At 36.6% G+C, this 25,387-nt stretch overlaps 1 protein-coding gene across 1 annotated transcript; it reads left to right on the top strand.

Annotated features, from left to right (window-relative positions):
* The first annotated feature begins 9,415 nt into the window (after positions 1 to 9,415).
* On the top strand, positions 9,416 to 10,074 carry LOC146954405 (putative calcium-binding protein CML27). Its single transcript, XM_085756469.1, has one exon. The coding sequence runs from the start codon at positions 9,634 to 9,636 to the stop codon at positions 10,051 to 10,053; it is 420 nt and encodes a 139-aa protein (XP_085612595.1). The 5' UTR covers positions 9,416 to 9,633; the 3' UTR covers positions 10,054 to 10,074.
* The last annotated feature ends 15,313 nt before the right edge of the window (positions 10,075 to 25,387 follow it).

Below are 25,387 nucleotides of genomic sequence, written 5' to 3'. Positions count from 1 at the left end.
CCGCGAAAACTTTATTTTTTATAAAATATTTAAAAAATGCATATTTTTTCATAGCAACAAAAACACAATAATTATATTAATAATTATTTATCTAATAAACTTTTTTCAAAAGAGCAAAATAATTATAATAAATATGTTTCTAAAGAGTAATATTATATTAAAATAGGTTGGTACTTATGGAAATAAGATTATAAAATTTAAGAAAGAAAGTTTTAAGAAACGGGTACGGGGCGGGGGTGGGTGCGGGGCGGGAGTAAGCATACCCCGCACCCGCCCCCGTACTAAAACTCCAAATTTCCCCCACACCCGTACCCGCACCCGGTTAAATCGGCTTTTCCCCGTTAAATTCGGGGCGGGGGCGGTCGAGTCTTGCGGGGGCGGGGTTTGTTGCCATGTCTACCAATACGTCTTACAAAGAAATTAAAAAAGAAAAACGACTTCCAAACAATACGTAACTTTAGTTTTTTAAATTATAGCAACAACAATTCTAAAACATAACCAATGATCATACTTTTCAAAAAACTTCACGATACACAACATTTTTGGTTTCCTTGCAAACATTATTATCTTCATCCAAGATGAGCAGCTTCAAACCTTTTCTAGAAGTAACTCGAGAGACAACGACATAGAGTTGTCCATGCGTGAACACGGGCTTAGGAAGATAAACTCTCACTCGAGATAAAGATTGACCCTAACTTTTATTTATTGTCATTGCAAAACAAAGCGTCAATGGAAATTGCCTGAGCCTAAATTTGAAGGGTAGTCCTAGATCACTCGGAATAAGATTCATCCTGGGAATGAATACCCAAGTACCTGCCCTTTTTCCTTTAATTACGGTAGCAGCTATCGTGCTCTTCCCTAGATGTGTAACTGTCAGCCTCGTACCATTACACAATCCATTGGCCTGATCAATGTTTCTCATCAGCATAACCGGACATCCCACCCTTAGTTTCAACCGGTGATTTGAAATTTCAGAGCTCTTAATACCATTAAGAATTTTCGTTGTGAACCACTCGCTTTGGACATCATAATTTTCATACGATCGACAAACAGAATCAGAGCTTAAATACTCTTTCTCTTCAACAGGAATCAGTGACATCATATATTCGTTAACATGCTCAATTGAATCAAGCGTTGGTGTGAGTATTCCCCTTTCTTGGAAAAATAGTGGGTCACCAAGGTTATCATTCAAATCAGGATACACAAAGTCTATAAGTGACATCAACGGATTTGTTGTGTCCGATATGAGTAAATCTTCAGGAATTTCTACCTTCATTTCACCATTCTCATCCGAAGCGTCGTTGCCGTCTCCAATTGAGAGTATTCACTTGCCAAAATTAGCAATTTCTTCCTGCTCTGCAGGTACCGAAGATGCACCCAATCTCATATTAACAATAAGCCTCAACACATTACAATAAGCTCATATCTTTGATGACTTGATTGAGGCATCAACAATATCCTGCCTCGTTCCTTTTAAGACAACAGGTAATATCTGCCTGAAATCACCACCTAAAACTACTGTCATTCCACCAAAAGGTATAAACTCGTTTTGGGATCATTCTTGGACACGATATCACGCATTGATCGGTCAACTGCCTCAAAACACCATCGGTGCATCATTGGAGCCTCATCCCAAATTATCAACTTTACAGCACGCACCAGGTCTGCCCTAGGACTATCCTTTTCCATCGTAAGCGATGATGCCTCATTAATCTCAATAGGGACTGTCAGCGTCGAGTGCAAGTGCGAAGTACTTTTTTAATGTATCATAAAATTTTGTGATGCAAGTGTGAAGTACTTTTTTCATGTATCATAAAAAAAATTGAAAATTAATTTTTACAAAGTTAGTGAATATTTAAGTTATTTAATATATAAATCACTATAAATTTAAAGTAACTTTAGTATAAATTATAAAGTTTTTTCTGACAAAAATTATGACTCGTAATATTGTGTAGTTTTTTGTAAAAAAAGTATTATATAGTTGTATTAAGATATTTGCTTTTACAAATATAACGTATATATATGTACTTTACAACTAATTTTTATTTTAAATTATTATCTTTATCCTAACTAATAAATTGTTTATGGGATAGAGTAGTTCAATTGGTTTGAGTTAAGGAATAAGGAGTTGGAGGTATTGGGGTCAAAGCATCAACTCATCAAAGGCATCAACACATCAACTCACGCTCTCTTTCTTAGTGATTTTTCTTTTAATAATTTAAATGCAACCCATTATATTATACTCCATATATTGTACATGTACTACATTGAATAAAACACCGTAATTCCAAAAGGCTAATGCTCCCATTTCTATCCCATGTCCTCTCTCAACATTTTACTCAAGTCTAAATTGAGAATTTCTCAATGAAAGAAAGAACTCATCTCTCTCTCTCAACTCTGAGTTGCGATACAACCTCTACCATCAAATATACCCATTTATGTCTTTGAGTACTTCTCCTCTCTTCAATCTTGATTAGGATACCAACACATCTCTCTCGTACTACATGAATTTGAAAGATCAAATACTCACATCTTGCTCACATTAACTCCTTTTTCTAGCTTGTTATTTTTGCTTTTTCATTCTCTCGTAAACTATTTTCTCAGATTTAAGAAATTGTGTGGCTAATAACCGAGTTAACCCGCTCGTATGACCCGTATTCCGCTTTACCCGAGACCTGCCCAAATCGAGTCCAAATACGGTGGGGATTGGGTCTTGTAAATACACAATCAGTTTCATTTAGTATGTAATTTTTCAGTCCGAACCCGCCCGATGCTCTACCCTAGAATGAGTAAATATTAATGTAAAAATTAATTACTAACACTTGTCATTAAAAAAAAAAAGACAATTGTTTCAATCCCTCCAACATAACAATATTTGCACCAAGAATATATTACATTGACATTTTTTAAAAAATAACTTATATTTACTATTGACAAATTCACCTTTTGAAAAATGGTTTTTGATATGATCTATGGTAGCCCATGTTCCTATTACGATTGACTTGTGGAACTTAGGCATGGCAATAAAACTTGTACACGCGGATACCTGATTGAGCTCATTTTGATTTGACGGGTTTTCCCCTTTGTTTGGGTTTGAAATTTCTCAATTTCAAAATACGGGTATGGGGCGGGTAATAGAGATATAGATACACACTTCAAACTCGTACCAAATGTAGAAATATATTGATATGTAGCATGCAATTCTCTAAATATTATCCCGACTTTTGAGATATTTTTGAACATTTAATCACTGTAATCGTTACCCTAGTTTGAAATTGACTAATTACTTTATGGAGAGGTCTGTTGATGCAAATATGGTGTTGGGTATTTTCCTGCCTCAAATGGAGTAGATTAATAAAAAATGGTGGATATTAATTTCTTGTAGTAGGTTCGGGTTTGGGGAAAATTCTAGGTTTGGGGCGGGTTCGGGTTTGAGGATGAAATTTCTCGTTACTCATCTGTTTCAACACTTCTTTTACCTCATGTTCTTGAATCCGATGATAGTAGTTATACTTTCTATCCTCCTCTCTAATGTCTATCATGTCCGAGTATGGTAATATATATCTCATAACCTTCATTAAATAAGTTTTGAAAATACTACTTTCATTTACCCTCTTCCTTTTTAATACACTTAACTTTATCCATATATATTTTCTTTCTTTCTTGTCCCTTAGCAATAATATATATAAACTTTTCGTATAACCCTCAAAAGCTTGTGTTCGTTTTGTGTTCAATGTCTTCTTGGCCCCTTTCTTAGCTCTCTTATAATTTTCCTAGATATTTGTACTTTTACACCTATACCACACTTCCCTTTTGATTCTCACTTTAATTTGCACACTTTGGTTCCACCAAAATTCTTAACTCTTAGCTAGGTCCAAAACCTATTAATTCTCTTAGTGCCATCTAGTTCCACGTAGCATTTTCGCTTCTATGTAGCTTCACACAACCTTCCTTTAAAATCTTTTGTACGAAAACACTTTGTTTTTCATCCTTTAAATGCCACCACTTGATCCTTGAATACCAATTGTGGCATCTCCTCTTCGCTCTTCTCTTAATACTTACATCCATAAACAATATTATATGTTGGATAGTCAAACTCTCTCCAGGTATAACTTTAAGTTCAAACAAATCTTTCTGTTAGAATTCCTACTAAAAATAAATCTATCCGAGAACATGACATCTCACTCTTGTATGTAATAAGATTCCTTCTTCTTTTCCTAAAGTAAGATTAATAGACAAAAAAAAAAATATAGGATGGATTTACCCTATGTATTTATCTCCCGAAGGCTATACCATCATTCACGCCTTCAAAACTTATCAAACACTCCTTACATGCCCATTGAGATCCCCTCCTATAATTTTTGATCTCCTTGTGGTATATCTTGAATCAAGCCTTTCAAATCCTTCCAAAATTTTACTTTAGAATATTATTCCAACCCTACCTAAAGTGCGTAAACACTAATAACATTAATGATGTCTTATTCAACTACAAACTTGTGGCCTACAGTCCAATCTCCTATCCTCGTTACATCCACAATATCCTTTTTTTCATTCCATATCCAACTTTTCCAGTGTATCAATGCTTAAATCTTAAACTATCCAATTCTTTCGCCTTTTCACCTACCCACTTAGTTTTTTGTTGGCACATAAAATTGATCTTCCTCTTAGTCACAACGTCAACAGTTTCCATATATTTGCAAGTAAGGGTGCCTTTATTTCGTGTTCTAAAACGCGTCCTACTCTCATGAACTAACTTCTTTACCCACACTCGTTCCCAAAGATTTGGAGACCCTTGCTTATTTTTTACTGCATCCAAGCGGCGATGTATCCATGCTTCTAGGCACTGACCTAGTGTTAACACTATTATATACTCGGTCTATATCATAGAGTGTTTCAATTAAATTCAATATTAAAGGCCAATAAAAAATTTCATTTAGTTTTGCAAACTTTAAATGCTTGACATTATTGCATATCCATTTGTTTCCTTGTAGAAAAAAAAATCAAATTCATGTGTAATTATTATAATTTTCAATTTATTTCCTCAAAAGAAAAATTAATTTTTAATTTTTATTAATTTTTTAACTTAATGTGGATCATTGAAAATTCGACACCTGGATTAAGAGGTTAAGGTTAAGCTACACATGATAAAAAGTTTAATATTTTGGTTTTGGAAAAAGTCTCAACTATTTATAGTTTAGATTAAATTTGGGTTTTTATAATTGTAAGACATGAATATGTTTATTTTATATGTTTATGTCTCAACTTTGTAGTGTCGTGTGTAACTTTTCTTATGTATAGAGGGACTAATATTTTCAAATGTCAAGGGAATAACACAATTTTATTAAATTGATTTTTTTTGTACAATTATTAAATTGTTTTGATATATCTTAAAAGTGTCAAGGGATTAACATATTTTAAAATGATTATTATTTAAGGAACATTTTAAAGAAATTAATTAAAACAAATGACTGAGTTAATGTAACAATTGTCAATGGATTAAAATTATTTAATAAAAATTATTACACAAATTGATGCCACATGTAAAGTTTGGTGAGAATGTAAAGAAGACACGCCAGGTATATTTTGCATTCTATTGATTCTTAATTGTATCTATAGGAGAGGAGATTCATAATATACCTAACAAATATATTGAAAAGAACAAAAAATAGATACAAACTATAACACATGAAACAAACAATTGAAAAATAGATACAACTAAAATACAAATTTACGATCTCCCGTTACAGTGACATGAATCTTTTTACCCTAACTCAGTTTTTTTTCATACTTATGTATAAGAGTAAGCGAGCCTCACAGAAACTTGAATCTTTTCATCCTGAAAAATGAAACATGATAGTTCCATAGTTAGAAACATGATAGGCACAGAAAAAACAACAATACATAACCTACTATTAATGATTATTATTAAGGATAAAGGTTTTTAAAAAACATTGCTTAAACCATGGAATATCATTTTGTTTTTCTGAAGGACCTTGGAATATCATTTGAAAATCAAGATATTTCTCATTTTCATAAAATATTAGCAAACAACGATTGAAAAAAGAAGCAAAGAACCGATAAGGAAAAGTGAATAGAAAGTATAAGCATTGTGATTTGCAATTCTCACTTTTGTGGTCGCTCTTTCTCCAAATTCTCGATTTACACCAGTGTAGGCTCTCTCAGAAATTCCAACGGTGGTATCACATCCCAGTTCAATATTGTGGGGGGCCGGAGTGGTTCTTGGTGATGGATCACAGACACAAAGATCCTGACACTTAATGAAGAAATGTTAATGTGTCAAGTGTGAGTTAAAATACTACATTGTAGGAAAGAGTTAATATGAGAAACATATAAGTGAGATGACTCATATACATAATGCCTTAAATAAAAAGAACATTAAATGCTCCTTAAAATTTTAGCATGACATGTGTACTATCAAAAATCATCAAGCCAAATATTTATAATAAAGATAGAGATGATATATTTTCATTCCCTAGCACTTAAGAAAATCTCTCTCTGATAAGAAATCGAATTACATGCCATCACTTTTTTCATGCATTCACATAGTTACGAGTTTTATGTTCATTAGATCTTGATCGAACAATAAAAAAACAACTTTTTATCATATAGTTTCCAAAATAAGATACTGAATTAAATTTTTGATCGTCTTGTCTTGATGAAACTAGAGCTGTCAAAACGGGCGGTCCGACCCGTTTAGGCCCGGCCCGATCGGGCAACGGGCTTTTTAGGGCCGGGCTAAAAAGCCCGGTTTAAATATGGGCTGAAATAATTGAGCCCGAGCCCGGCCCTATACGGGCTCCCGGTCTAACGAGCTTGCCCGGCCCGCATGTATCTATTTTTTTTTTCCATTCTTTAACTGTCATTGCTAACACCCTTTTCATTATGACGAATATCACGCAAATCAGTACTGTAGCTAAAGCCAGTTCCAGTTGGTTGATCAACATACAAAAGGTTTTTTTTTTGAAAGAACATACAAAAGGTTTGACACCTACAAAATGGGCAACAAATTTTAACTGTCATAAATAATTATCAAAGGAAATGTACAATACAGAAAGCAATTGTCAAGGTTATAACAAACATGATATCAATTATATTTCTCTCCCCATAAAGACACTCACATCTTTAAGGAAGATTTGAGGTGTGTCAAAGAGCCATTGGTAGCTAAAATTACATGTTAGTGCTATACAGAAAGAAAACTCTCAGAGACACCACTGTGAGCACTAACATGGCAGCAATGAGTTCAACAAGAAACTTGATAAAGTTTAAATGAGTGATTACTGATCAAATTGTTTCTTATTAACATTACTTTATAAATATTCATTATGATAACAAGCAATGAGCAATAAATCAGTTTCAAATCAAATGCATTATGTGCCGGCCCTAGTTTTTTTAGTGAGAGAAACTCCAACTTTTATCTAAGTTTTCCTTCTCTTTCACTCATCGAGGAGGGGTGGTTTTAGGTCAATTTTTGACCTAAAATCACCCCTCTACATCTTTTTCCCCTTTCTTTCAATCTCAATAAGTGATTTTCACAAATATCAAGTGTTTTCTTTTGTGTTTTTTCGTGATTTCGTCGTCTGAGTGCGACATTGTGTTGTTTGTCGTCTTGTGCGACGTTGTTTGATTTGGCATCTTGTTGCGGTGTTCGTTGGTTCATATTGAAAGATCAGCTTCAGTCAATCACAGATTCAATCAATGATTTGGACGTCAACGTTGCAGATCCAGAAGCAAGAGTATTCTGGTGATTTAGATTTTATCATATTATTTGTAGGCATTTTGCCGTTGTATGCTATTAACTTGGGTGCTGTGAGTTTGTTCGCAGATTCGTCCTTTACGTTTTTAGGGATCTTGATTATGATGTATTCTATCGATTTGAATGAATGAATATCGTTCTGTTTTTGTCAAAAAAAAAATCAGTTTCAATGTTTTAAAACCATTATCTCCACTATACTATAACACACAAAGACCAAAAAAAAAAAAAAACTTGAATTTTTTGGTGGGCTGGCGGGCCGCCCGTAGCCCGAACGGGCCATCCCTAATGGGCCACGGGCTTTTTCGGGCCGGGCTAAAAAGCCCTGAAAAAATTCGGGCTGCAATTATTCGGCCAGGCCCTACATTTTATTCGGGCTTTCGGCCCGGCCCGTACGGCCCGGCCCATTTTGACAGCTCTAGATGAAACAGTCACCAACATGTGACTGCGAAAGACTTTGTAGACCGCATCAAATCGTGATATGAATACATTGATCTCTTTCTATGATGTGTTTGGTGTTAAGATTTTTGGTTAGTGATGGCAGATGTAGGAGAGGTAGATGGGTAGTTTTCTATTCAAGCAATCTATGTTCTCTTTTAGTTCTTATTTATTGCTTCTTATGTCTAAAATTATAAGTCGTTTTAATCAATTTACACACTTTTATAAATGCAATTAAGTTTGTTTGCGAAAGAGAAATTTTGTGTTACTTTACAAAATTATTCTTAATTAATGGAATGGTAAATAATAGTTAAAGAATGAAAAAAATGAGTTTGATAATAGTTAAGAGTATAATATGAAAGTTTCATTAATGTTTTATTTGCAATGCAAATGACTTATAATTTTTGACAATTTTTCCACGAAAACGACTTATAATTTATAACAGATGGATAATATATTCGGGGGTTAACCCACTTGGGTTGGTTAGGTGGTATTGGCGTGAGACCTGAGAGTATGCTCCTCCTCAAGGTTTCAAGTTCGATTCTCCCCGATGCTAGATGCTAATTTGAGTGGATTAATTTAGCTTCTTCATAAAGGTTTCAAGTTCGATTCTCCCCGATGCTAGATGCTAATTTGAGTGGATTAATTTAGCTTCTTCATAAAAAAATATTTGAGGTTTCACGCGTTTTACAACTAATTACGTCTTGAAATAGAAAAAAAATTCTGGTATATCAAGCCAGTGAAATATCTTGCTATCTTTTAAAACAAAAAATTAGCTTCTTCATAAAAAAATATTTGAGGTTTCACGCGTTTTACAACTAATTACGTCTTGAAATAGAAAAAAATTTCTGGTATATCAAGCCAGTGAAATATCTTGCTATCTTTTAAAACAAAAAATTATGGTATATTAGTCAAATGACTTAAAGAGTGAGGCATCGATTTGAGAAAAGGAAGCAGCCATGAGTTTCATATATTATTTAAATTAATCATGTTTTTTTGAGGAATAAATTAATCATGTTTTTGTTGTTATTGAATTTGTGGTAATTAGACTTAGAGTCGATAACCCAGATGAATACCAATTAAAGTTTTTTTTATCCAATTCGAACCAATTAAATTTGATTTGGGTTATTCACCAAATAAATAAATTAAAATAAAATTTGATTGGATTTTCCATAAAAAAAAAACTTTGATTGGATTTGGTAACTATGCGACCAAAATCAGTCCAAATCCACGAAAGTTCCTTCCCACATCCTAAGCCCTAACTATGCGTTGCACAAGAAAACGCGTGAAACTTATAGGGCACAGTATATATAAATCACCTCGTGGTGAAAAAAGAAAACATATTTCCAAACCCTAATCACATCCTGTGCGAGAGAATTGAACTTTCTTCCCTTCCCTCGCTTTCTGGAAAAAGAAACTCTGCCATGGATGACGAGGTGCGCAACATCTTCAACAAGTTCGACAAGAACGGTGATGGAAAGATATCGTACTCGGAACTGGAGGAAATGCTTTCAACACTTGGAAGCAAAACAACATTTGATGAAGTAATAAAGATGATGGAAGATATTGATCAGAACGGCGACGGTTACGTTGATCTTAAAGAATTTGCCGATGTCTACTGCACCGGTGCTGCAACCGAAAAAGACGAGGAGCTTCGCTATGCTTTCGACCTTTACGACGTCGACAAGGACGGTCTCATCTCTCCGAAAGAATTGCACATAGTTCTTAATAAACTTGGTGAGAAGTACTCCCTCGGTGACTGTGAGAGAATGATATGCGATGTTGATGCTGATGGTGACGGGAAAGTCAACTTCGAGGAGTTCAAGAAGATGATGGCTCGCTGATGGCAATCTTACTAGATTCGAATCACATCTTTTCCTTCTTATTTTATTTTATTATGAAACTGTTGTTTAGGTTTAGTGATTAAGAAGATATAACTAGTTTTGTTAATATCTTCTACTTTGATATCTTTTCTATGTTATGTTTGATTTAAGGATTTAGATCGTGACTGCAGATGTAGTAGCACTTCCAGAAGTTTTCTATTCAAATATTCTCTGTTCTCTTTTGGGTCTTTGTTCTTATTAATATATTTTGCAATTTAAGAAATATGTTTTCTCTTTGTTGATGATCGTTCGATCCCTCCTAAGTAAAATTGTGTCATGTTCACAAAACCTTTCAAAGTGCAAAGAAAAAGAAAATTATATCTGCATTAATGAATGGAATCAATATATTAAATGTCATATTTCCATATTCTCTCTTTAAAAGTGCAAAATATTCAAGAAAATCTCTATCTAATCAACTACAATAATGAATACATTGATGACATGTTTATGTCATATTCGTGAAAAACTGACTTTGGAAACTCTTCCATCTTAGAGACAAATTTTGAATCAGTTTAGTCGCAGCTAAAAAGTTGCAACTAGTTACCGATATAATGCAAAGAATACATGAAAAACATATTATTGTAAAATCACCATGGTATATTGCAATAGGATGACAGTTGTTCTTTAAACACCATGGTACTAAGTAAAGCAAATAGGTGTGTCACTTCATTATTGCACAGTGGCCAGTCTTTGCATCAATGGAAATGGTGAGTGATGTGATGAGGATTGAGAGTTATAGTGGTAGTTTCTATTAATGTTTTGGAGGAACAATTTATTTTCGGATGCTTAATTGGGCTCAGTTGATGTGTTGGTGAGGTGGTGTTGTTGGGGTTTTTGACAAGTATGGTAGTTTTTTGGAGGGGTTTGGTGTGAGTAGCTGACGATAGATGTTTGTGTTGGAACAAAATGTGTTTAACAATGAACCTCAAAGAGTTTTGATGATAACAAGGTATTAAAAATTGTAAATTGGACTAACTAATATTTGTTCAAGTGTACAGGACCACAGTTAAAAAGTTACATCATTAATTGGTTCTGAATGAGCAAATAAAGGGCAAAAGAAAATGAAGCTTAGACGATTCTGAAGGCAATACGCTCCTGAAAGTGGAAAGCGCTCCTGAAGTCAAGCTACTCCTGGAGATAGTAAAAGCGCTCCTGAAGAAATAGTGCTCCTGAAGAATAGTGCTCCTAAAGACAAGAGGTCCAGAAGCCACATTATCAGAAGCTGCATCATCAGAAGCTGAAAAAGCTGCATCATCAGAAGCTGCAGAAGCTGCATCATCAGAAGCTGCCTCATCAGAAGTCATTTCACCAGAAGCTGAAGATCAACTGGATTTGCAAAAGATTCAATGATTGAAGAATCTACACTGCAAAAGCTGTCTATTGGATTCGAAAACATAGCAGAAAATTAGTGGAACATTGCAACGGTCATTTCAAAGGTGTTTGAAGGCATGTGCTTGCAATTTGGACGAAAGCGTTGACATTGTACTATTGTACGAACTGTACAACCACCTTCTCCACTACTCTGTTTTGTGTCCACCCTACAAGACAAGAAAACAGCTCCAGAATACGGCTTCGCCTGCATAGATGTTCCTTTGGATAAGGAATGGATTTCAAATTGGTTATTCATAGGACAACAACCAAATCAGGCAAAAGATCATTGGTGAAAGATCAAGCTTCAAACAACGACTCTTTGGTGTGTTGGCAATTTCACAACGTCTCTTTCACACCTCTATATAAAGGAGTGAAGACTTAGAGTTTTGGTAATGCAAGAACGCTGAACGAAAGACTCACAACATTTTTACAAGTGCCAAACCTCTGCTGAAATTGTTCTGCATTCACTTAGAATTTCTGTGTCTCAAAATCATATCTTAGAAATTCTTAAGTCCATTGAGTCTGTATCTGATTTGTATTGTGAGCACCTCTGATTGTATATCAAGTGTTCAACCTTAAACAATTTTCTGTGTAATTTTGTTTAGTTAGGAAGTCTCTTGCAGTTGTGCTTGAGCAGGAAGTCTCTTGATTGTGTTCTTGAGCAAAGGAAGTCTCTAGCTTGTGTGCTTGAGCAAAGGAAGTCTCTTGCTTGTGTGCTTGAGCAATTGTAATCAGATATTACTCTTAGTGAAATCTCCTTGGAAGTGCAAGGGGGACTGGACTACTTCCGGATTGTGGAAGGAACCAGTATAATTGCTTTGTGTCGTTCTTCTTCTCTCTCTCTGTTTATTCCGCTGCATTTAGATTCTGATTATCACTTCAGAAGCTGTCTCACTTAGCTTCTGATCAGTGTGTTCAGTTTTTAGGAGAAACGAAGAATTTTTCAAAACACAATTCAACCCCCCTTCTTGTGTTTTTTCTCACCTTCAATTGGTATCTAGAGCCTTGGTCTGTTGTGTAACACTTAACCGTGCAACAGTCAAAGATCTGAGAAAAACATGTCTACTCCTCCTCCTACTGGTTCTGGTGATACTAACTATAAAAATGTCTCACATGATTATAGTGATAGTAAGAAATCCAGTGTTGGAAAGATTCCACAATTCAATGGAAATGCTGAAGAATTCTCTTGGTGGAAGACCAAATTTTACAGTTACATCATGAGCTTAGATGAAGAATTATGAGATATTCTGGAAGATGGTGTTGGTGATTTAGTCCTTGATGAAGAAGGAGCTGCTGTGGATAGAAAGAAACATACTCCAGAACTGAGGAAACTCTACAAGAAGCATCATATTATTAGAGGAGCCCTTGTCACTTGCATACCCAAAGCAGAATACATGAAGATGAGTGACAAATCCACTGCTAAAGCTATATTTGCTTCTCTCTGTTCAAACTATGAAGGGAGCAAGAAGGTCAAAGAAGCAAAGGCTCTCCTGCTTGTACATCAGTATGAGTTATTCAAGATGAAGGATGATGAAACTATTGAGGAGATGTACTCAAGGTTTCAAACCTTAGTTTCTGGGCTACAGATTCTAAAGAAGAGCTATGTTGCTTCTGATCATGTAAGCAAGATACTCAGAAGCTTACCTGCCAGATGGAGACCAAAGGTGACTGCCATTGAGGAAGCTAAAGATTTAAACACTTTAAGTGTCGAAGATCTTGTTAGTTCTCTCAAAGTTCATGAGTTAAGTCTTAATGAACATGAGTCTACTAAGAAGAGTAAATCAATAGCTCTTCCATCTAAAGGCAAGTCATCAAAAGCTCTCAAAGTGGTTGAATCTGAAGAAGAAGAAGAACAGTCAAGTTCAGATTCTGAACCAGATGCTGCTGAAATGGCCATGCTCTCAAACAGACTTCAGTATCTGGCCAAGAAGAACAGAAAGTTTCTCGCCAGAAGGGGTAACTCCAGAAGCTCAAGGAAAGAAGATCAGAAGGGATGCTTCAACTGTAAGAAGCCTGGACACTTCATTGCTGAATGCCCTGATCTTCAAAGAGAAAAGTCAAAGGACAAGTCAAAGAGGTCTACATTCAAACCAAGCAAATTCAAGAAGCAGATTAAGCAGAGTTTAATGGCAACCTGGGATGATTTGGGTAGTGAATCTGGATCTGATAAAGAGGAAGCTGATGAAGATGCAAAGGTAGCTGTTGGGTTGGTAGCAACAGCAACTTCAGAAGCTGGATCAGATTCAGACTCAGAAGATGAAAACGAGGTATATTCCAAAATTCCCAGAGATGAACTTGTTGAGTCACTTAAAGAACTTCTTACACATTTTGAAGTAAGAACCAATGAGTTGAAGGATTTAAAAGAAAAATATGCTGATTTGGTACAACAGCAAAAATCAACTCTATTGGATCTGAAAGCTTCTGAACAAGGACTTAGGGGCTTTGACTTCATGTGTAAAACATATGAAGATCAGCTCAGGTTCTTATGTCAGAAGCTACAAGAAAAGTGTAATGAAAAACCTTTAAGTAACCATGAAATTGCTCTTGAAGATTTTATTATATCTGGCATTGACAGAAGCAGAGTAGCTTCTATGATTTATAGCATTTACAAGAACAATGGCAGAGGAATTGGTTTTCCAGAAGTGAAACTTGAGAAAACCAATCTAAAATCTTGTTGTGAATGTATCAAGGAAGGTCTGAAAACCTTTTTTGTACCAGAAGGGGCTGAGTTGGAAACTGTTGTTCAATCAGAACCTGAAGCTTCTAGTTCTAAGGCTAAGATTACTTCAAAGCCAAAGAACTCTAAGTCAAAGGCTATGATCAAATCTGATTCCAAGACTTCAAAGGTTAGGATCCTGAAAAGATCAGAACCTATTCCTCAGAGTCTGGTGAAACCAAAATCTGAGGCTCTGAAATCTAAGTTTCAGAAGAAGACAGTTACTGCTTCTGAAGTACCGAAACCTAAGGTGATGGTTAATCAGAAGCAACCCAACTCACAGCACAAGGTACAAGAAGTGAAGAGTAAAGCCTTAAGTACTAACCTTCCAGGACCCATAGGACAATGGGTACCTAAATCTAAAAATGTCAATGATGCAGGTATATCTAAGAGCAGTGCCAAAGCAAAGATCATGGTACCTAGACAGCGGTTGCTCAAGACACATGACAGGAGACAAATCCATGTTCCTCAGCCTAACAATGAAAGAGGGAGGAAATGTGAAGTTTGGAGGCAACCAGTCAGGCAAGATCATAGGTACAGGAACTATTGGTAATTCCTCTACCTCAATTAATAATGTATGGTTGGTAGATGGTCTTGAACATAACCTTTTGAGCATTAGTCCATTTTGTGATAATGGTTATGATGTGTTTTTTCAAAAACCCAACTGTACAGTAATCAACAAGGAAGACAAATCCATTGTGTTCAAGGGAAAGAGAGTTGACAATGTCTATAAAATCAATTTTTTTGAACTGGCTGATCAGAAGGTGATTTGCCTACTATCAGTGAATGATAAGAAATGGATGTGGCACAGAAGGTTGGGACATGCTAACTGAAGGTTAATCTCTAAGCTTAGTAAGTTACAACTTGTGAAAGGGCTACCAGACATTGACTATCATTCAGATGCACTCTGTGGTGCATGTCAGAGAGGGAAAATTGTGAAATCATCTTTTAAAACCAAAGACATTGTTTCAACCTCAAGACCTTTTGAATTACTCCATATTGATTTATTTGGACCAGTGAGTACTGCATCCTTATATGGAAGTAAATATGGATTAGTCATTGTTGATGATTACAGCAGATAGACTTGGGTGAAATTCCTGAAAAGTAAGGATTATGCATATGAGGTATTCAGTAACTTCTGCACACAAATTCAAACTGAAAAAGAGTCAAAAATTTTGAAAATCAGAAGTGATCATGGTGGAGAATTTGAAAATGAGCCATTTGAAGCTTTTTGTGAAAAACATGGAATCATCCATGAATTCTCTTCTCCTAGAACTCCACAACAAAATGGGGTTGTAGAGAGAAAGAATAGAACTTTACAAGAAATGGCCAGAACCATGATCCATGAAAACAATTTGGCTAAACATTTTTGGGCAGAAGCAGTGAATACAGCATGTTATGTTCAAAACAGGATTTATATTAGACCTATTTTGGAGAAAACAGCATATGAACTCTTTAAAGGAAGAAAACCCAATATCTCTTACTTTCATCAATTTGGATGTACATGTTACATTCTGAACAACAAGCTCTACCTAAAGAAATTTGATGCCAAGGCCCAAAGAGGAATCTTTTTAGGTTACTCTGAAAGGTCAAAGGCATACATAGTGTATAATTCAGAAACACTCTGTGTTGAAGAATCTATGCACGTTAAATTTGATGACAAGGAGCTTGAAGATAAAACTTCAAAGCAAGATGAAAGTTTTGCAGAGATACAGGTTCCTGAAGTTACTCCAGAACCTGATCAGATAGCTGAATCTGAAGATAGTCCAGAAGCTGAACCCACATCAGAAGCGCAAGATGAAGCTGCTTCTGATGAAGCACAAGATGGCTCACATCAAGCAGATCCTCCCAGAAACACATTCAAACACAAGTCTTCACATCCTGAGGAGCTAATCATTGGAAACAAAGATAGTCCAAGAAGAACAAGATCACATTTCAGACAAGTAGAGTCAATGATTGGACTAATCTCAATGATTGAACCTACAACAGTTGATGAAGCACTTTCAGATGATGGATGGATCCTAGATATGCAAGAAGAGTTGAATCAATTCCAAAGAAATGATGTGTGGGATCTGGTACCCAAACCTCAGCACAAGAACATTATTGGAACAAAATGGGTATTCAGAAACAAGCTGAATGAGCAAGGTGAAGTAACAAGAAACAAAGTCAGGCTTGTTGCACAAGGGTATAGTCAACAAGAAGGAATTGATTACACTGAAACGTTTGCTCCAGTTGCAAGATTGGAAGCAATCAGGTTACTTTTTTCCTATGCAGTTAATCATGGCATAATATTATATCAAATGGATGTCAAGAGTGCATTTCTAAATGGTGTCATAGAAGAAGAAGTGTATGTCAAGCAACCTCCTGGATTTGAGGATATTAAATATCCTGACCATGTTTTTAAACTAAAGAAATCACTATATGGCTTGAAACAAGCTCCCAGAGCTTGGTATGATAGACTAAGTAATTTCTTAATCAAGAATGATTTTAAAAGAGGACAGGTTGATACAACACTCTTCAGAAGGACCCTTGGGAAAGATATTCTTGTTGTGCAAATATATGTTGATGATATAATATTTGGTTCTACTAATGCATCTCTTTGCAAGGAATTTTCTGAGTTAATGCAGGATGAATTTGAAATGAGCATGATGGGAGAGCTGAAGTTCTTCCTGGGCATTCAAATTAATCAATGCAAAGATGGAGTCTATGTTCATCAGTCTAAGTACTCAAAGGAGCTTCTAAAGAAGTTCAAACTTGAAGATTGTAAAGTGATGAACACTCCAATGCACCCTACGTGCACCTTAAGCAAAGAAGATGAAGGAGCTAAAGTTGACCAGAAGCTGTATAGAGGTATGATTGGTTCTTTGTTATACCTCACTGCATCTAGGCCAGATATTTTATTCAGTGTATGCTTGTGTGCAAGATTCCAATCAGATCCTAGATAATCTCATATGACTGCTGTCAAGAGAATCTTCAGGTATTTGAAAGGAACAACTAATCTTGGACTCCTTTATAGGAAATCCTTAGATTATAAGCTAGTTGGATTCTGTGATGCTGATTATGCTGGTGATAGGATTGAAAGAAAGTCAACCAGTGGCAATTGTCAATTTCTGGGTGATAATCTTATATCCTGGGCTAGCAAAAGACAAACAACTATTGCAATGTCTATGGCTGAAGCAGAATACATTTCAGCTGCAAGTTGTTGTACACAACTACTTTGGATGAAACATCAGTTGGAAGACTATCAGATAATTGCTAACAGTATTCCCATTTATTGTGATAATACTGCTGCTATTTGTTTGTCTAAAAATCCAATTTTGCATTCAAGAGCCAAGCACATTGAAATCAAACACCATTTTATCAGAGATTATGTTCAAAAAGGAATTTTAGATATACAATTCATTGATACTGAAAATCAATGGGCTGATATATTTACTAAGCCTTTAACTGTTGAAAGATTTGATTTTATAAAGAAAAATTTGAACATGCACTACGTGTCTGATTAAAGTTTGCTTGCTCCTGAATAGGATTTTAGGTTCTGAAGTTAGTTCAGAAGCAGTAGTCCATCAGAAGCTCTTTATTGAGGTTCTGAGGAAAACTCGCTTCTGATGATGACGTCAGCATCTGAAGTCGAGAAGCTGGATTTATTGCTTCTGAATAGTTGAATTAGTGGAAATGTTGGGAGTTACTTTTTAAAAGTAACTTCTGGCCCACTAACTTGGTAGTTACTCTGTGAATTTCTTACGTGGCCTATATGTGTTGGTGTATAACTAAAAGGGCAATGATGATTTAATAGCTTTGAAAGTACTTTTCACGCGCCCCCAATTTGTCATTAATATTATGTTTGTTTGTCTCTTTTGAATTGCAAACGTTTTTAATCTTAAACACTTATTCAATTCACACACTACTCACTCACAACAAACACATTTGCTCTCAAACCTCTTGCGAAGTAAGCGCAAAAACCTTAGAACCCTAAATTCTCTAAATCTTCTTCAATCATCATCATATGGCATCATCAAGCTCGCAACAGGATGTTTCAGACTCTTCTGCACGAATGATTCCTGAATATGACTACAGAGGAAGAAGTATGAAACTGGAAGAATGGGAACTACAAGTTCAAATAGAAAATCCGGTGGATTTTGAATCACTCACCTTCCATGAGTGTTGGATCAGAAGCTACTATGAAAAGCAGGAACTTATGCATTACTTCAAGATGTTGAATGGACCAACATACGAAGCATTGGTTAGACACTTCTGGGTGAGAGCTAAGGTTTATGACAAAGCTATGTCTATAGCTGAAGAAAGTCAAATGGTGTTGATTTATCCCGAACTGGAAGGGAAGACCGGAGAAGTAATGGGACTTGAGCCATTTACAGGAGTTGAAATCATGTCAAGTATTTGTGGTATTCCAGTGAGAATTGCAGAATGGCAGATAGAAGCTGTACTCCGTAGAGAAGCCTCTGGAAAATACTCTGGAATTGATCTCTCAAGTACAGCTGAAGAACGCTTCTGGAAAGAGAAAGTAAACTTGGCTCTGTACAACTCCATGCAAGCAGGAAAGTATGCTGATCTGAGCATGGATAAGAAGCTGCTTCTGAAGATTCAGAATGAGGACTTACTTCCATGTGGTGGAAGTGAGAAACCCAATTTGGCACAAAAGGTCTTTCTCCAGCACTTCATTAAGAAGGAGAAAGTAAACGTGCCAAAATATATGTTCAAGTACTTGATAGAATGTCTGAAACAGAGTCAGCTGCAGAATAGAACCTGGGTACCTTATGGAAGACTCTTGTCAGAAATATTCTATCAAGGAGGAGTCTTGGACAAGCTAAGCAGTGCTGAATCCTTCACAGATGAGCTGCTTGATACTAAAACTGGAAAGTTCATAAATGCACAAACCCTCAAGAATATGAAGTTGATCACTGTTGTCACCAAGCTTCAAACTGATTTGAGTGAATCACTTGCTAAGTCTGACCTTATGAAGGACTTTCCACCCATCTGCAAGAAGGATCCCCTTGAAGTGCAGGTGTACTATATCAAGGAACACTTTGAGGCAACCAATGAGAGAATCAGACTGGAAGATGTACCAGAGGAAATGTATGGTGGTGCTCTGCCACGAGCCAGAGGCAGAAAGTCAAAAAGGAAGATGACTGCAGAGCAATACCTAGAGGTTGAAAAATCTGCGAAGAAGTCTAAAGTCACTGCTGATAAGCTTAACATTGGTGGTTCTGCAATGCCATCAATTGAAGAAGTGGCTGAAGACATCAACTCTAGCGTGGTCCTGAGTATTGGTATTGCTCTTGATCAACCTGCAATACCAAAGAAGAAAAGGAAGTAAGCAATAAGGAGGACCAAGGATTTTCCTCTTATTACCAAGAAGGCTGAAGCTGCTACTAATGTGTCAGAAGCTATTGGAAAAGCTATGGAGATTGCTTCTGAACTGCAAGAGAGGGTAGTAACAGAAGCATCACAACTTCTTAAAATTCCTGACACTGCTGAAGATGATCAATTAAAGTCAGCTGATTGTTCAGAACCCTCTACAACAGGTAATATCTTCACGCACTCAGAACCAATAGTACATGAGATATCCAGTGACTCTCCTTCACCCTCTTCAAAATACTCATCATCATCTTCTGATTCTGATGATGATAAACCTATAAGTCTTCTGTTTCGTAAGCCAGTAAAAAGCCATTCAAAATCAACCAAGACCAACAAAAAGTCCTCGCAGTCAAGCATTTTTAAGCCAGTTGGTCATATAATCAATCAGAAGATAGAAAAAATGGCTGAGCAGAGAGACAGAGTCATTGATACTATCCTCCGCCATCACCCTCAACCTCTGAACATTCAACCTCTCAACATGATTGTACTAGAAAATGCTGAGTCAACCTCACAAAAAGCCTCTGAAACAACCCCAGAAGTAGCTGCTTCTGATAAAGTTGTTTCAGAAGACCCCCCACAACAAAAACCTTCACCAGAAAAAGCCTTTTCACCCCCTACAACTTCATCACCCCCAACTGTTCCTGAACCATCTATTCTTGAACAAGTCACTCCTCAAAAGACCGTTTCTGAACATATTGTTCCTGAACAACCAGTTGCTAAACCCATTCCTGAACCTGCACCTGAAACTGCTGCTCCTGAACACATTGTTCCTGAGCCAACCCCTGCTTCCATAACTCCTTTGTTGGAACAAAATGTGTTTAACAATAAACCTTAAAGAGTTTTGATGATAACAAGGTATTAAAAATTGTAAATTGGATTAGCTAATATTTGTTCAAGTGTACAGGACCATAATTATAAAGTTACATCATCATTGGTTCTGAATGAGCAAATAAAGAGCTATGGAAACAACAAAAATTTGAAGCTTGGACGCTCCTGAAGGCAACTTGCTCCTGAAGAAAAAGCGCTCCTGAAGTCAAGCTGCTCCTGAAGAAATAGCGCTCCTGAAGAATAGTGCTCCTGAAGACAAGAGGTCCAGAAGTCACATCATCAGAAGCTGCATCATCAGAAGCTGCATCATCAGAAGCTGCCTCATCAGAAGCCATTTCACCAGAAGCTGAATATCAACTGGATTTGCAAAGAATCAAGAATTGAAGAATCATCAATGCAAAAAGCTGTCTATTGGATTCGAAAACACAAACAAAGGATTAGTGGAGCTTGCAACGGTCATTTCAAAGGTGTTTGAAGGTGTGTGTTTGCAATTTGGACGAAAGCGTTGACATTGTACTTTGTACGAATTGTACAACCACGTTCTCCACTACTCTGTTTTGTGTCTGCACTTCAAGACAAGAAAACAGCTCCAGAATACGGTCTCGCCTGCATAGATGTTCCTTTGGATAAGGAATGGATTTCAAATTTGTTCTTCATAGGACAACAACCAAATCAGGCAAAAGATCATTGGTGAAAGATCAAGCTTCAACAACGACTCTTTGGTGTGCTGGCAATTTCACAACGTCTCTTTCACACCTCTATATAAAGGAGTGAAGACCTAGAGAATTGGTAATGCAAGAACGCTGAACGAAAGACTCACAAGATTCTCACAAGTACCAAACCTCTGCTGAAATTGTTCTGCATTCACTTAGAATTTCTGTGTCTCAAAGTCATATCTTAGAAATTCTTAAGTCCATTGAGTCTGTATCTGATTTGTATTGTGAGCACCTCTGATTGTATATCAAGTGTTCAACCTTAAACAATTTTCTGTGTAATTTTGTTTAGTTAGGAAGTCTCTTGCAGTTGTGCTTGAGCAGGAAGTCTCTTGATTGTGTTCTTGAGCAAAGGAAGTCTCTTGCTTGTGTGCTTGAGCATTGGAAGTCTCTTGCTTGTGTGCTTGAGCATTTGTAATCAGATATTACTCATAGTGAAATCTCCTTGGAAGTGCAAGGGGGACTGGACTACTTCCGGATTGTGGAAGGAACCAGTATAATTGCTTTGTGTCGTTCTTCTTCTCTCTCTCTGTTTTATTCCGCTGCATTTAGATTCTGATCATCACTTCAGAAGCTGTCTCACTTAGCTTCTGATCAGTGTATTCAGTTATTTAGAGAAACGAAGAATTTTTCAAAACACAATTCAACCCCCCTTCTTGTGTTTTTCTCACCTTCAATTGGTATCTAGAGCCTTGGTCTGTTGTGTATCACTTAACCGTGCAACAGTCAAAGATCTGAGAAAAACATGACTACTCCTCCTCCTGATGGTGATACTAGCTATAAAAATGTCTCACATGATTATAGTGATAGTAAGAAAACCAGTGTTGGAAAAGTTCCAAAGTTCAATGGAGATGCTGAAGAGTTCTCTTGGTGGAAGACCAATTTTTACAGTTACATCATGAGCCTAGATGAAGAATTGTGGGATATTCTGGAAGACGGCGTTGGTGGTTTAGTCCTTGATGAAGAAGGAGCTGCTGTGGATAGAAAGAAACATACTCCAGAACTGAGGAAACTTTACAAGAAGCATCATATTATCAGAGGAGCTCTTGTCACTGCCATACCCAAAGCAGAATACATGAAGATGAGTGACAAATCCACTGCTAAAGCTATGTTTGCTTCTCTCTGTTCAAATTATGAAGGGAGCAAGAAGGTCAAAGAAGCAAAGGCTCTCCTGCTTGTACATCAGTATGAGTTATTCAAAATGAAGGATGATGAAACTATTGAGGAGATGTACTCAAGGTTTCAAACCTTAGTTTCTGGTCTACAGATTCTAAAGAAGAGCTATGTTGCTTCTGATCATGTAAGCAAGATACTCAGAAGCTTACCTGCCAGATGGAGACCAAAAGTGACTGCCATTGAGGAAGCTAAAGATTTAAACACTTTAAGTGTCGAAGATCTTGTTAGTTCTCTCAAAGTTCATGAGTTAAGTCTTAATGAACATGAGTCTACTAAGAAGAGTAAATCAATAGCTCTTCCATCCAAAGGCAAGTCATCAAAAGCTCTCAAAGTGGTTGAATCTGAAGAGGAAGAACAGTCAAGTTCAGACTCTGAACCAGATGCTGCTGAAATGGCCATGCTCTCAAACAGACTTCAATATCTGGCCAAGAAGAACAGAAAGTTTCTCTCCAGAAGGGGTAACTCCAGAAGCTCAAGGAAAGAAGATCAGAAGGGATGCTTCAACTGTAAGAAGCCAGGTCACTTCATTGCTGAATGCCCTGATCTTCAAAGAGAAAAGTCAAAGGACAAGTCAAAGAGGTCTACCTTCAAACCAAGCAAACTCAAGAAGCAGATTAAGCAGAGTTTAATGGCAACCTGGGATGATTTGGGTAGTGAATCTGGATCTGATAAAGAGGAAGCTGATGAAGATGCAAAGGTAGCTGTTGGGTTGGTAGCAACAGCAACTTCAGAAGCTGGATCAGATTCAGACTCAGAAGATGAAAATGAGGTATATTCCAAAATTCCCAGAGATGAACTTGTTGAGTCACTTAAAGAACTTCTTACACATTTTGAAGTAAGAACCAATGAGTTGAAGGATTTAAAAGAAAAATATGCTGATTTGGTACAACAGCAAAAATCAACTCTATTGGATCTGAAAGCTTCTGAACAGGGACTTAGGGGCTTTGACTTCATGTGTAAAACATATGAAGATCAGCTCAGGTTCTTATGTCAGAAGCTACAAGAAAAGTGTAATGAAAAACCTTTAAGTAATCATGAAATTGCTCTTGAAGACTTCATTATATCTGGCATTGACAGAAGCAGAGTGGCTTCTATGATTTATAGCATTTACAAGAACAATGGCAGAGGAATTGGCTTTCCAGAAGTGAAACTGGAGAAAACCAATCTAAAGTCTTGTTGTGAATGCATCAAGGAAGGTCTGAAAACATTCTTTGTACCAGAAGGGGCTGAGTTGGAAACTGTTGTTCAATCAGAACCTGAAGCTTCTAGTTCTAAGGCTAAGATTACTTCAAAGCCAAAGAACTCTAAGTCAAAGGCTATGATCAAATCTGATTCCAAAACTTCAAAGGTTAGGATCCTGAAAAGATCAGAACCTATTCCTCAGAGTCTGGTGAAACCAAAATCTGGGGTTCTGAAGTCTAAGTTTCAGAAGAAGACAGTTACTGCTTCTGAAGTACCAAAACCTAAGGTGATGGCTAATCAGAAGCAACCCAACTCACAGCACAAGGTACAAGAAGTGAAGAGTAAAGCCTTAAGTACTAACCTTCCAGGACCCATAGAACAATGGGTACCTAAATCTAAAAATGTCAATAATGCAGGTATGTCTAAGAGCAGTGCCAAAGCAAAGATCATGGTACCTAGACAGCGGTTGCTCAAGACACATGACAGGAGACAAGTCCATGTTCCTCAGCCTAACAATGAAAGAGGGAGGAAATGTGAAATTTGGAGGCAACCAGTCAGGCAGGATCATAGGTACAGGAACTATTGGTAATTCCTCTACCTCAATTAATAATGTATGGTTGGTAGATGGTCTTGAACATAACCTTTTGAGCATAAGTCAATTTTGTGATAATGGTTATGATGTGCTTTTTGAAAAACCCAACTGTACAGTAATCAACAAGAAAGACAAATCCATTGTGTTCAAGGGAAAGAGAGTTGACAATGTCTATAAAATCAATTTTTCTGAACTGGCTGATCAGAAGGTGATCTGCCTACTATCAGTGAATGATAAGAAATGGATGTGGCACAGAAGGTTGGGACATGCTAACTGGAGGTTAATCTCTAAGCTTAGTAAGTTACAACTTGTGAAAGGGCTACCAGACATTGACTATCATTCAGATGCACTTTGTGGTGCATGTCAGAGAGGGAAAATTGTGAAATCATCTTTTAAAACCAAAGACATTGTCTCAACCTCAAGACCTTTAGAATTACTCCATATTGATTTATTTGGACCAGTGAGTACTGCATCCTTATATGGAAGTAGATATGGATTAGTCATTGTTGATGATTACAGCAGATGGACTTGGGTGAAATTCATAAAGAGTAAAGATGTTGCGTGTGATGTATTCAGTAGCTTCTGCACTCAAATTCAATCTGAAAAAGAATCAAAAATTTTGAAAGTCAGAAGTGATCATGGTGGAGAATTTGAAAATGAGCCATTTGAAGCTTTTTGTGAAAAACATGGAATTTTCCATGAATTCTCTTCTCCTAGAACACCACAACAAAATGGAGTTGTAGAGAGAAAGAATAGAACTTTACAAGAAATGGCCAGAACCATGATTCATGAAAACAATTTACCAAAACATTTTTGGGCAGAAGCAGTGAATACAGCATGCTATGTTCAAAACAGGATCTATATTAGACCTATTTTGGAGAAAACGGCATATGAACTCTTTAAAGGAAGAAAACCCAGTATCTCTTACTTTCATCAATTTGGATGTACTTGTTACATTCTGAACAACAAGCTCTACCTAAAGAAATTTGATGCCAAGGCCCAAAGAGGAATCTTTTTAGGTTACTCTGAAAGGTCAAAGGCATACAGAGTGTATAATTCAGAAACACTCTGTGTTGAAGAATCTATGCACGTTAAATTTGATGACAAGGAGCTTGAAGATAAAACTTCAAAGCAGGGTGAAAGTTTTGCAGAGATACAGGTTCCTGAAGCTACTCCAGAACCTGATCAGATAGCTGAGTCTGAAGATAGTCCAGAAGCTGAACCCACATCAGAAGCGCAAGATGAAACTGCTTCTGATGAAGCACAAGATGGCTCACATCAAGAAGATCCTCCCAGAAACACATTCAAACACAAGTCTTCACATCCTGAGGAGCTAATCAT

The sequence above is a fragment of the Medicago sativa genome, chromosome 1, assembly GCF_051527215.1.
Source record: "Medicago sativa cultivar Bolivia chromosome 1, Bolivia_mono, whole genome shotgun sequence".
In the NCBI taxonomy this organism is placed as follows: domain Eukaryota; kingdom Viridiplantae; phylum Streptophyta; class Magnoliopsida; order Fabales; family Fabaceae; genus Medicago; species Medicago sativa.
The sequence above is the reverse complement of the archived record's forward strand: the minus strand, read 5'-3'. Positions and strand labels throughout refer to the sequence as shown.

Excerpts from the sequence above, each read along its gene's own strand:
- LOC146954405 (XM_085756469.1), top strand. The coding sequence starts at position 9,634 with ATGGATGACGAGGTGCGCAACATCTTCAACAAGTTCGACAAGAACGGT.